General features: G+C 42.7%; 1 protein-coding gene across 4 annotated transcripts in view; it reads left to right on the forward strand.

Annotated features, from left to right (window-relative positions):
• Positions 1-5,085: 5,085 nt before the first annotated feature.
• Positions 5,086-14,412, forward strand: part of slc8a2b (solute carrier family 8 member 2b) — a gene marked incomplete at its 3' end in the record, with an annotated part of 45,979 nt that continues 36,652 nt past the window's right edge. For all 4 annotated transcript variants that reach the window (XM_083637927.1, XM_083637928.1, XM_083637929.1 and 1 more), the window contains exons 1-3: positions 5,086-5,172; positions 11,152-11,289; positions 14,365-14,412. The exon at positions 14,365-14,412 is cut by the window's right edge and continues 180 nt beyond it. In XM_083637927.1, coding sequence (XP_083494053.1) covers positions 5,101-5,172; positions 11,152-11,289; positions 14,365-14,412 — 258 coding nt within the window. In that variant the 5' untranslated portion in view covers positions 5,086-5,100. The remainder of the gene's footprint in view (positions 5,173-11,151; positions 11,290-14,364) is intronic.

Below are 14,412 nucleotides of genomic sequence, written 5' to 3' on the forward strand. Positions count from 1 at the left end.
GTTCATAAAACTTAGTTTAGTAGTTAAAGTTAAGAGAGAGAGAGAGAGAAAGCGAGAGAGAGAGAGAGAGAGAGAGAGAGAGAGAGATGAAAAGTAGTGTGAGGGTTTGGAAATCCATTTCAGGGAATCAGAGGGAAAGTCAGTGGATTTACCATTTGCATTAGAGAAAGAGACCACATTGTAATTGGGATGCAAGAGCTTAAAAACACTTTACAAAAACACATCAACATCATACAGGACAGAATAGGTAAAAAAAGAGACATAGAATAAAAAGAAACAAATACAGATACACGTTGGATAGTCACATACATGTTAGATAGTCAGACAATCACCTAGTTCGAGTTAAAAGTGCGGATTATTAACACATTGAATGCCAGCCATGTTTTCATTCCTGTAGGTAAGTTGTGCCAGGGGTGTTTTTGACGATTCTGGCTCATTTTAGAGACAGCCGAGGATTCTTTTCTGTTAAGAATTCATGAACACCAATCATCTAAAAATAACTAATAGAATGTGTGCTTTCTCTGTCTAAAAGAGTTAGTTTGCAGAGTTAGTAGTTATGTAGATATTAGCCGTTGAGTACAGCATGGTTTCAGCGTCTGGAAATTTATTCAGAGATAAATGGCTTTTTGTGAAACAGTCACTTTAACCATTCATTTTTGGCATCAGTAAGACCGTCAGACATTCTAAACAATAGTTTTGAACAGTAATTTCCTCCATAACAACAGGAAACACCCCTCTCATTCAAACTCCCTCCTCCCTCCTCCCTCCTCCCTCCTCCCTCCTCCCTCCGCTGTACAGCGGGCGTGTCAGAAGCGCTTTTGCTGCTGCCTGCCTGTGTGCCTGCCTGCCTGCTTGCCTGCGTGCAGACGCTCCTTGTGCGAGTCAAGATGGGCCGGGGAATGCGTGGGCGATGGGCAGATGTTGATTATGGCCTTTCTGAGGTGTTTCAAAGTGTGTTTCACCTATGATCTATTTTGCAAATCGCTCTCCGCTCTCTGTGTGCTGCTGCCGGTGCGCGGCCGCTCTCAGGCAAGACAAGTCTGTTACTGTAAAATCGCCACGGCATTTCCTTGAACGGCTTGGTCCCGCGGCAGTTTTTTCTTTGATTTCGGTCGTCTGGGGGAGCACTGTCAACACTTAGTGGGTCGGTAAAATAGATTATACACATTATCTTGCTCCAATAGTGATCTCGAAGATGTAAAAGCGGTTGATTGATGTCCCACTGTCAAAAAAAAAAAATCTTTATGTAAGACGAGTTAGTCCGTCCTTGGCACTTAAGCGCTGGATTATGTAAGACGAATTAGTCCGTCTCTGGCACTTAATGTGTTAAAGTGCACAATATTAAAGTGCATATGCATGGAAAGTAGTGATGTCTTAGACTACTTTCAATAATGAAGACCTACTCCCAGCCAACACCCAGTTCAACATTGTTATGCACACCTTTCATTCATGCCTCTGCCCCGTCCGTTCAGAGTCACCCACGCTTCCCTCTCTGGCAATAGCCAATCAGCTCAAGCCATTCTTTCCCTCGCTTTTCCGCTGAGCCAATCACCTAAGCAGTTCAGTCTATTATAAGTCCTTGTTTTTACTTTGTTGATTACGCCTCACTTGTGTTGTCGCCACAAAGTTGCTCCTGACGAATTCCCTATGGGGGTGATTCTCTATCATCTAACATCGCTGACACCCTCCTCTCTCATCTCAGGAGGAGCGTCATCATATTATGGAGTCATACGTCAAACCTAATTTGTTTATTGTATCATTTAACTTTATTTGAACCTTCTTATTATTGAATTGCATTAGTAAGGTATAAGACATTGTATACAACTTAAAACAAAAGGAAAGAACATGGGCTAGGATATACTGTAGGTATGTCAGCTCCCTCACTCCAAACTCGCACGCACTCAGTTTGAGCCCTGATTCCTGTGCCTTTTTCAGTATTTCCTTCAGCCGGGAGTTGTCACTCTGGGAATTGCCCCACACTATGACATTATCCAAAAACACACCAACTCCGCCCATGCCTTCAAATATCTGGGAAACAGTCCTGTGAAATACCTCTGGAGCTGAGCAGAAAGGGGTATTGAAATGATCGAGTGCAGATGAAGCATCTAGCTTGGAGAAATAACTTGCACCTGCCATGCACCCTAGGATGTCAGCCTACTCTGTCAATAGCGTGCACTTTATCAGGCCCAGCTTCTCACATGCTCGTAATCCCAGATTAGGCTGTCTATCCTCCTTGATTATAGAAAACAGTGCATGGGCCTTTTTCTCTCTGCATGTTAATGTCAATCTGCACGTACCCATGGTGTTGAAACAACGCTATCTTACTCTTGTCAGCATGTTTGCCTGTGCCTGTCGCCAACAGGTAGAGCTCAAAACTTTGCTTAAAAACTTTCCAGTTTTCTGCTACGGGGCCAGTCAATACCAACCCTGCTGGCTGGCAGATGGCATCCATCTTTCAACTGTTAAGCGTTCGCAAAATATCACCCCACTCCTGGTACCATGTTTTGAAGCTTTACTCCCTTTGATCTTTACTCCGAGAACACTTCCTGAAGTACCACAGTCGGGAACACACATGCAGGCATTACATAGAACAACATATCAATACAACTGACATTTGATATAGTCCAACACTAAACGCTCCAGGCATTTCATTAATACTGAGGTTAGTGCATTTCATAATGCCAATATGAAATCAAGTTGATGTTTTAATTGAAGCTGCAAAAATTGCATTGGCAATATTAGATGAGAAAATACATAATTTGTCTGATTTAATGTGGCACTTCCGGTCTTCTATCTGAATACAGTTACAGAGAAAGATACTTTTGTTGATTTAACATACAGATGACATCTCTGTACACCTCTAATACCTCCTCTCCCCTTTCTACCTCTCCATCTCTCTCCATTTCTGTCTTTGTCTCCCCGCTTTTTTCTCTCCACCTTCTTCACCTCCCTCCTGCCTTGCTCTCATTTTAGTTTCATCTCCACCTTCACTTATTTCCGTGACTCACTGCCATCAATAGAGAGGCAAAGTGCCCGACTACTTCCTGCTTCAGCACTGTACCAGAGATTTTCATCCGCCATTTATTTTCCCATACACATTTCGTAAAATGCGTATAAAAATAGTTTTACTGGTTCAAAATGGTACAGATATATTTAGAAACAGGAGAGATCGCATAACATTTCACAGGGACCAAAAAGTTTTGGTCTGAGTGAAATGTTCGATGGTCTCTCCCGATTATAGCGTTAGCTGAACCGTTTGGTTCAACGAAGTACAACTATTTTATAAGCATTTTACGAAATGTCTATGGGAAAATAAATGGCGGATGAAGCAGGAAGTGATGTTCCACTTTGCCTCTCTATAGAGATGGCCCAATCTCGTCATATGAATCATATAACACTTTAACACATTTACTTGCCAGAATGCATCTGTAAATGTTATTGTTGAGAGTTGGAATGCACACTTGAGTCTTCCATTAGGATTCAAGGACTAGTAGAGTTTCATTCACGGCTCTTACACACAGTGGAAACGTACATACAATGGAAGCCAGGTCTTGTTGCTGGATGTGAGTCATGCCTCTCTCTGGTAAAGAGTGTTTTACAGTGGATTTGACTGAACAGAAGTGCTTCACCTCGGTTTTCCTGATAAACAAGTATGAAGCAATTTACTGCGGCGAAAAGCATTTTGCATTCTTTAATCCATAAGTCGATATTTCAGAATGGCTTTCTCCTCAAAAACATCTCTAAACATGGCTCTAAAGGTCCTTACACATCAGGAGCGTTTTTTTCGTGCGATTAATTCGCACGTCAATAATATTTTCCGAACCTATATCAGTTAATGCAACCGTGCATACCAACGGCGAAGTTTTGCCGAGCGTTAATGCGGTGTTTATTTTTTCGAACCACCGTCTATTTTTCAGAAATTCGCTTCTGACATGTACATATCTGTGGCTGTGATTGACAGGTGGGTCAAAACTCGCATTGCAATTTCGTGCCGTATATTCGCATCGCTCTTGATGTGTAAGGACCTTAAAGGTCCTTAAGGACCTTAAGTATTGAACTTTGAGTTTCTTTTATTTATCTTTGTTGCTTAGCCTCATCGCTGTGGTGCTTCTGCACTGCTCTTCCCACAGATCACCTGTCAATCAAACTGTGTGGGCGGAGCTTGGATCAATTGGTGATAGAGAACAGAACATTTAATGAAAATGCAGATTATTACTTAAAATATCAGCCATACTTTGATTTTTATTCGATTTTTTTGTTTTGTGTTATCGAGGCAACACACACCTGACAACGAGCTGGATTTGGGGATCGTACATTTGATGATTAGGTAAAGATTGGGTTCAGGAGGTACTAGTGCAGCGACCAGGACACATACCCTTAATACGGCTTCCCACCCACAGACACGGCCAATTGTGTCTGTATGGACAGCCCAGCCAAGCCAGAGGTACTACGGGAGCTCGAACCTGTGGCCCTCATGTTGAATACCGCTGCACTACCCGGCTGCCCCTTGGCATCACTTTGTAACACACTGTGTGTTACACACATAACTGTGTGTTATGTGAGTGATGCAATGTGTGTTCAAAATCGGTCGAGGGCCTCCCCAGTCTAATTTGTTCTTTTTCTTCTCTCTTTTCGTCTCTCTCTCTCTCTCTCTCCTCCAGGTGAGCAAGTTGCACCACTCCCAGCTCCACCCAGCGTCCCCCCTCCCCCCACCTCCCTCTTCCTTGGCCTAACCCCCATCCTCTGATCCCTCCCTCCCTCTGAAGGGATCCGCAGGCCACCATGTCTGTCGTCCCCTCCCTCTTCCTCTTCCTCCTCCTCCTCCTTGGCCCCTGCCAGCCGGAGTCCCAGCGCGGCGGCCCTGGTTCTGAGCCCTCGCCCCCCAACTCCCCGCGGGCGTCACTGTCGCCCTCCATGGTCCCAGCCTCCTTCCAGCCCTCCGTTTCCTACAGTAATGGCACAGACCCCAAGAGCGCCAGGCAGCTGAAGTGCGAGGAGGTGCCGGTGTGCCGGCCCGGTATCCTGCTGCCTGTCTGGAAGCCCTCCCCGCCGGAGCTCGGCGAGCAGGTGGCCCGGGCCGTCGTCTACTTCGTGGGGCTCATGTACATGTTCCTGGGCGTGTCGATCATCGCCGACCGCTTCATGGCGTCCATTGAGGTCATCACTTCACAGGTGAGGAAGAGGGGAGGGGAGGGGACAGGATGGGACATCTGATCTCCTGAAGCTTCGCAAAATAATAAGCATAAAGTCTTAAAATGCAAATGTCAATCCCAAGCTTCTATTAAGGAGATTTCTACTGTGAGTGACGTTTTAATTTTTAGCTAAAGTTTTTCCTCATTTAACCATGACCAAATATTTTCCCAAACTAGTTACTTAACCTTAACCATAACCTTAATCTCACCCTTAAAGTCCCCACGAAATGAACTCCCATTACTCTTCCTGGAAAACAGTAATGGTGACCTCATGTTTCACGAGTAAGTTTCTACTAAGTACTGTACTATACTGTACTGTACTGTACTGTAGTAAGTACTGTACTATACTGTACTGTACTGTATTGTAGTAAGTACTGTACTATACTGTACTGTACTATACTGTACTGTACTGTACTGTACTGTACTGTACTGTACTGTAGTAAGTACTGTAGTATTTTCCCATCAAGTCAAACTCCCTTTCTCTCCCTGACTAATCTCCCATTGGTTTAGACTTTTGAATTAACCCACCCTGCGTTATGTCCCGCCCCCAACATCCTGTTTCAATAGGAAATAAATCAAATCAAGGAAGTAAATTTGCTGTTTAAATTGGGTCTGAATTTCCGAAAAGGGAAAGCAATATGTTGCAAGCTTGGAATAGAATGACATTTCTACCATGTGTGAAGTTTTAATCTTTTACAAACATTTTTCTAATGTAAGCATTGACCATGACCAAATCCTATCCCTAACTTTAACCACATTGTTTTAGTTGTGCTCATATCACACAAAATCTTATGAGGTTAATGTATGGATGGACAGATGTTTCAGTAGGTAGAGAAGGGAGTGAGGAAGTGAAGGGAGTGATGATTGGATGATGGATGGATGGATGTGTTCTTAGTAGTCTTCCTCATTCTTCATCACTGATCACTTGGTGGCTTCAGTACAGTATCACCTCAAAGTTTGAGTGCGGGAAAGAAAGATGAAGACATGGAAAGAGGCTAGGATGTATGCATACATACAGTATGGATGGAGGTCATGTATACCTGGGAATTAATACTCTGCTGAATATCAATATTAATAAGCTTCATTACTCATTCAGATTCCTTAATAATCACTCAGACTTGCTTCCTTAATTACATATTTGGATCCTAATTTGCATATTGGCAGTTAGTGCATGTCTTTGGGTCTGTACAAATCATACAGTAATAAGTCAACAGACTCTCTCTTTTAGCTTTGTGAGGAGTCGGCAGTCTGCATTCATATAAATAAATACCTTGCTGTCAGAACTAAGGGAAGCATAAGGCCCATAAAGCCAGTAAGTAAATGGGTTTCATTTCAATTTAATTTTTAATTATCGAGAACTGTTGAACGCAATGAACAAAACCTTTTTTCTTTACACGGTTTGAGGAACTCCAATTTACATGGAACAAAACAAAGCCATTTAAAATTGTCTCACTTTAAACTCTCTCCTACCTAAATACAAAAACAAGGTTTCTGTCTCACAGTATAAGACAGAGGGTCGCTAGGGTTCAGATGCTGCCATTTTCTCTCTCTCCGCACTGAGCCACACTTGATTTCACATCCATTATACAGTCTGGCTATGAATCCACAAATCCGAAGTTCATCTGCAGTATTCCAAGATGGTGATGCAGAGGATTCTATTCTTATATACAAATATTTGGGAAGAAAAGGATGAGATGATTCACAACTTTATCGTTCGCTTTACTTTCATGCCAGGAATCAGTTTGTTACAGTAGGTGTCAGTTTCTTCCCAGATGGCCTTGTTCTGTCTTGTTTTGGAGAGAAACTTTTTTCAAATCCTCTTAAATCTTCATAGGCTATTAAATAAATGCTCTGATGTCATAGATATAATTTTACACAGACAACATAACCGCTGGAGGAGCTGAGATGATTTACCTGCTGTACAGTAACCATTGGTTTGGGGAGTGTTGGGCAAACACAGGCTATAGGTTGCTATAGCAACCTGTGCAGCATTGTAGCTACCTACTAGCTAACAATGCTAACTGAATGCTGAATTTCACATATTGCTCTAATCAGAGTGAAACATAGATGACACAAACACATATTAACGTTAACATTACATCATTGAGACATCAAATGTTGTGTTAAAACGCTAACAAACGTTTTTATAATAATTCTGTGATTACCATTAACGATACAAGTCACCATTTTGATGTGGCTATGACGGCAACTCGGAGCTCTGGATGATACCCGAATTTCTGAGCTGTAATTCCGGCCTGGACGACCGTTCAATTCACTTTTTACAGCTCAGAACCAATTTTTTCCGGTGGTCCGAGTTGTCTTGAACAGGGTAAAAGTCTTCCTGCTGGAGCTGCTTTATCCATTCATAAGTCGATGGGAATATGTTTATGATTTAGCTGTGATTCATCAAAGCTTGCTATGAGTGTTTGGCCAGCATTGCGAGGAAGGGCAGTGAGAGAATCTGTCTGCATCATCACATCATTGTCTCTTCACACTAAACCAGGCCTGCATGGTTTCCCTGTCCACCCATAGAGTCTCTATCAATGTACCGGTAGATTACCCCCTTTTTCACAACAGCCATTTTGTGTCTCAAAGGCAGGAAATAACACAGGTGCAACCACAACATTAACGAAGGCGCCGGCACTGGAACACCTAAATGGATTGGAAGTTGGGAACTCTCATTGCTTGCACCTGTGTTACTTTCTGCCTTTTAGACACAAAATGGCTGCTGTGAAAAAGGCCCATTTACAGGGGGAGAGAGAGAGAGAGAGAGAGAGAGAGCACTACACAATGTGTGTTTCTAAGAGGATAATTGTCATGAAGTGCATCCATTATGACTAGATACTGATCACAGCAGGTGTAATTTACATGTCTTTTTTTTGCCATGCATGTACACTGTATGCTGGTTTCTGTGGTAATGAGCAGCATCTAGTGTGTGTGTGTGTGTGTGTGTGTGTGTGCGTGCGTTGCCCCAAGCGGCCTGTAGTGGTGCAGGTCTTGAGGTTATGCTGTTGTAAGCAAATTAGGACATAGATATATAGGGGAGGGAGTCCTGGGAGGATTGGATGAAGCCTGATGTTCCATGTGGGAGAAGAGGAAGAGGAGATGGGAAGGTCGTCTAGAGAGGGAGGAGAGAGAGAAGCTGGAGGGAATATACACGCTGAATATAGACAAAGCAAGGCAAGTTTATTTATATAGCACATTAGAGCAACAAGGCAATTCAAAGTGCTTTACATAAAACATTAATTGAAAAACATACAATTCATCTAAGAGAACAAGCAAAATGTATTACAGTACATTAAAAGAATCAAATAAGTAAAATAGGAAGACATTTTTACCCCCCTAAGGAAACAATTAAGTGGCATTGTGCTTTTGGCGAAAGTCAGATTGAAATTTGTCAACAATATTATTTCCTTCAACAACTTGAAGAAGCTCCTCGACAAGTTTTTCCAGAGCTTTGGTCTTGGAGACGTAGAAGAGACAGAGGTAGAAGAGGGGAGCAATGGTTTAACTGGAACAGAAGGGATAGATAAGAGGGCATCCATCCATCTTTTTCAAGGTTAGTGTAAACGACTGTCTGATCGTCCGACACACGGCTACTACGTTCTCCATATGCTCTGTGTGTGTGTTTGATGGGCCCTGTGTGTGTGTGTGTGTGTGTGTGTGTGTGTGTGTGTGTGTGTGTGTGTGTGTGTGTGTGTGTAAACCTTTATTCATTCAGGGAGGGCCCCATTGAGAGCAAGCTTCCTTTTTCAAGGACGCCCTGATTACAGCACAAGATTATACATTCACTTTTCCACTAGCACAGAGCATGCCGCGGCCCACCCAACCCTTTACTCACAACTCTGATCAACACACGAAACTAAGATGATGTATTTCCCTACTGTATATGTTATATTATATATTTTTTTATTTCATTAACAGAGCATGTGAACTGGGGCATAAGGGAAATTAATAATCCATCGACGTACAAAAACACTTCGGCAAAATAGAAGAAATCAATCCACAAGCTATTAATGCTAGGCTGTGAAAAATGCAACCTTATCTGTAAAGGGGAGACTCGTGGTTACCCATTGAACCAATTTTCGTTCAAATAAACTGAGCTGAGAGGTCAAGGGACCCCTTTGAAATAGTTTTCCCTTGCCCAAATTTAACCTACGTTTGGACCGTTATTTAGCCCCCTTCCCGACAAGCTAACATATTATGGTAGCAATGGATGCCTTAGGTCTTCTAGTTTCTTCCACTGTAGATTTAAAAATGACCCTTCTACAGCCATTTGATCGCCTGCAAAAATCGGGAGTGTTGGCAGAGCACTCCCCTGCAGTACCTCCACAGCCCACAGTTTGGGAATCACTGCACTAGCACATTCAGCAGGGGGGGTTATGTGATAAGTGACATGATGCCAATTTGCATATCAATATAATCTCTGCTCGCAGGAGGGAGGACGGCTTTACACTGTGTGTGGGAAGCTCTGTGTTCATCACCTCTCTGGATGACAAACAAGTAGCCTAGAGCAAATCATTAGAAACATTAGAAACATTACGGTGCAAAAAACATTCCAGTATAAAACAATATAAATCACATGACAACAAGACTATGAGAAGCATGTGCAATCCCCACAAAATGCATCCTCAAAGGCATCCTGAACATCTCCATAGAGACAAATTGGTGGAGTTTAAGAGAGCCCTGTAGTCTATTCATCCATCAGCAGTGTTATGATGTGTTATGATGCTATAGCATTTAGAAAGTGTGTGAGCATCATGTATGTATGAGAGACACGGAGAGAAAGAAAGTACCATCATCAATCATGCTTAATATGCTCCACTCCAGAGTGCTCTGTGTGTGTGTGTGTGTGTGTGTGTGTGTGTGTGTGTGTGTGTGTGTGCGTGTGCGTGTGTGTGCGTGTGTGCGTGCGCGTGCGTGCGTGCAGGCGTCTGTGTGTGTGTGTGTGTGTGTGTGGTCTGCCCTTAATGCTTAATGTAAGGACGCATGCGTCTAGAGGAGATAGAGAGCTCATATTGATGAACAGAGAGAGAGAGGGATGAAGCTGTGTTTGTATGGATGTAAATGGGACAGCAGGTGGGTCACAGGTTCTATTCTTTCCCCAGCAGCAGACCATTAATCTGCACCTGCCACAGTGTCCTTGAGCAAGAACCTGTACCCTCACCTGACCTCTTAGGTCACTATTCAAAGTGCTAATCCCATAGACTGTATTCACCTTATGTTCAGACCTTACAGTGGGCCAAATTCTTCCAGGTCCTTTTAACACTTCCGGCGGTCACTGCGCAAAATAAGAGAGTTGTTTTTGGAGCGGACAGTGAAGGGGTAAAATAAAGAACGTAGCCTACTACTTTGAGCCGGTACACAGCAAGCAAGCGAATATCCACTGTTAGCCAGGTCAGATAACGTTATCGTCGACAATGACGAGCACTTTCTTGTAAAACATACCTGGACTCCAACAAAGAAAGCTTCAGATAGTTGTCTCTCCTCCGAGGCAGCTCGAGCCACTCACGTCAATAAGACCCGCAGACGTTAACGTAATTCCCTGGAATGCGAGACTTAACGAGCCAGTTACATGGCGTGGCATTCTTAGACATTGCCGTTTGCTTTTATTTGGTATGTTACATACAATTGGCTAAATTATTAGTTAATTCAGAGTTAGATGATATTGGAGCAGTGCAGCCATTTTTTATTTTATTTTATTATTATTTTTAGCCGGAAGTTTTGATACGGCCACACAACCGGGTCAAATGGGCGTGGCTACATAAGGTGAATAAGAATATGGACGTAGCCACCTGATGTCACCCATTGGATTCCCGGAAAGGTGAAACACATTGTTAATCATGTATGCCAATAGCTCTAAAAACTAACACAAAGTGTTCTGCGTGTGTTTGTGTGTGTGTGTGTGTGTGTGTGTGTGTGTGTGTGTGTGTGTGTGTGTGTGTGTAATGGCCAACAGGAGAAGGAGGTGACGATCACGATGCCTAACGGCGAGACGTCGGTGGCCACGGTTCGGATCTGGAACGAGACGGTGTCAAACCTGACGCTGATGGCTCTGGGCTCCAGTGCTCCTGAGATCCTGCTGTCTGTCATAGAGGTACACACACACACACACACACACACACACACACACACACACACACACACACACACACACACACACACACACACACACACACACACACACACACACACACACACAGACACAGAGCCATGTTCCAGGCTCTGTCTCTCTCTCCCCTCTCTTTCTCTTCATCAACCTTTCTGTGTATTTCTGAGTCGAGAACAAAGATTAATAACACTGTTATTACACAGGTCACTGACCTTGGTACTGTAACCTATGATAAAAATAACTTCTTCCCTCTTTCTAACTTGTGATTTAAAGTGTTTGTTTAATAAAAATTTAATCGATTATTAGTTACTTTTTAAAAATAGAATGTCGCTACTTTAGTGTTTCTGTCATTGTCTTTCAACTTTCTGTCAGCACCATTGATAGTATAATAGATCGTCAGCACTTTTTTTTTTAAGTCTAAAAAGATTCCGTAATCCTGCAGTGTATAGTGCAGAGAATATGATGCTGTAATTGAAAAACCCAAACTAAGTCTGCTTGATATAAGTGAGATCTGCTTACCATTTTAAAAACAGATCAACTTTCATTTTAAAACAATTATGTCAGTGCAAGCCATATTGCTACTGCAGGTTTTCTAGTTACTTTTACCAAAGAATAACTTTATAAACTCTTTAACAGTAAGTAAGTTGATCCGTTTCCTCCATCCAGCCTCAACTTCCACTTACTCTCTCCGTCGGCCTAGAGAATATGTTGTGCCCACAAGCAGAACCAAAAGACATGAACTCTCTTTTCTTCCTGTGTGTTGCTAAATGTATAGCTATTATCTATGAAGATTGATCACTGTAAAGTTTTGATGCATTTCAGGAGCACTGTTTCAAAACTGTTTTTATACTGTTGTATCCTGCCTAGCCAAATTTTAATAAATGAAACCTGAAACCTAAGTAACAAAGTAAAGTAACTAATTGCCCCCCATCAAAGGGGGGACTATGGATCATTGTCACCCCATTCAATCGCCGTTATCAGCGTCTTATCACCCCATATCGGCCAGTAGGGCCCTACTTACCTGCTAGTAGGCGCAGAGGGTCGTTATCAGCGATTCGTTATCAGCCATAGTTTTCTATTTTACGTGTAAATATTATTTTAACGCTTTTTGTTATTTAATTCTAACCCTAACCCTAACCTTAAACCTAACCCTAAAATTGTTTTATTTGTTTAAATATAAAGTTGTTTGATAACAGCCATTGAAACCTACATTACTATCAGGTTTTTCAGCGATAGGAATGGGGCTGATGACGAACCTACTGAATCTGTGGGTGAGAACAGTCCGATCGGGTTGGATCGGTCTCCGGGGCGGCTGGACCCAATACCTACACATGGCATGAATAGACATGAGAACCATGTGAATGAACTCAAACATGTGATCACAGAGACTAAACACAAACCATGCGGTGGAAAAGCAGCAATAATGTGAGTATGGAGTTGTATTACACTAGGCATCTCGCACACTCGATTACTAGCCTTTGTTCACACCACAGGCAGAACATAGGCAGAACTGAAGCTTGAGGCAGGCTCAAGCTGAACTGATGCTTAACCGGTCACACCAGGAGCAGTCTCTTTTCCCCAGTGTCTTGCTTAGCGCGCCTTGAACCCGCCCACAACTCTTGACAACACTTGAATTCATGCCTGGCAGCTTAAAGCTTCACGCATCACGCCTGGAAAACAAGACTGAATCCTGAATGATCGCTTCACCGCGGCTTCAGCACGGCATGGCGTGCGGCTGGTGTAAACGGTCTCACCTGTTAACAATTCGGAGATTTTGTCATTAATAGGTTATTATTGATTTACTTTGTCTGGCCCACTTGAGACCAAATTGGGTCACATGTGGCCCGTAAACTAAAATGAGTTTGACACCCCTGATCTAGATTCTACAGGGGATATATTTGGCTGCTGCTCATGGCTGATGCAGCTCTATCTCAATATCTCCCTGTGGTGTCTAAGCGCCAAAAACTATTAACAATACAATTTTCATCATATTTTCCATAATGCATAATTAATTTGCTATTGTAATAAATATTTCATTCATTCACTGGTCTCTAGTCACTCCTGATTGAACTAGCGCTGCCTCAAGAGGTCCCAGAAAATCATCAAAGACCACCCGCTCAACAACCTGTTCGCCATCTGCCATGAAGGAGGAGATACAGAACCCAAAAAATGAGCACGAGCAGATTGAGGAACAGTTTCATTCCCCAGGCCACCAGACTCCTTAATAATACATAAAACACCCTGGCAAACGACACAACAGCTCTGGGCAATATGCAATAATATGCATGGGCAATAAGCAATATACCATGACGAATGTAACAGATTTGATGTTTCTGATGTTGATGTAGGCTACCGACGAGACACACAATAATGATGACTGATAATGACTGATGGTGACAATGATAGTGTTAGTGATGGGTGATGAGGCAATGATGGTAATGATGACAATGATGATGATGGATGAGGATGACAATGATAACTATATGTAATGGAACACAACACAGCTCAAGAATGTGTACTTGTACATTGAGTGACAATAAACATTTTGTATCTTGTATCTTGACTAGTGAACACCAAGTCTAAGGGCAGGGGTATTGCCAGGGCACCAAGCATACTTACATTTTCTTTAGAAAAGTTTGCCTTTTCTAATTGTGTATTGTAGTTCTTATTTTGTTCTGTATTGAGTAAAAACAGGACAATTACAACACAGTTAATGTCAAGTTCTAAATGGTAAACCTTCTGAGGAGAGTAGGCAACAGAAATAATTTATATTGTCGCATATGAAAATGCTTATACAATTTCACTCATATTTCAAGTACCCTCAGCAATCACTGACTGACCCAATGGTGGAACTACAAACTTTCCACAACACTAAGAGCAGCTCTGTTTTGCATTCCTGTTAGTTTGTTCCTGCTGCTTCAACCTATTTACGTGTCTGTCCCCTCCACATACACACACACACACACACACACACACACACACACACACACACACACACACACACACACACACACACACACACACACACACACACACACACACACACACACGTCTCTGCAGGTGTGTGGCCATAAGTTTGAGGCGGGCGAGCTGGGCCCAGGCACCATC

The sequence above is a fragment of the Poromitra crassiceps genome (genome assembly GCF_964638095.1).
Source record: "Poromitra crassiceps genome assembly, chromosome: 5".
Taxonomy (NCBI): domain Eukaryota; kingdom Metazoa; phylum Chordata; class Actinopteri; order Beryciformes; family Melamphaidae; genus Poromitra; species Poromitra crassiceps.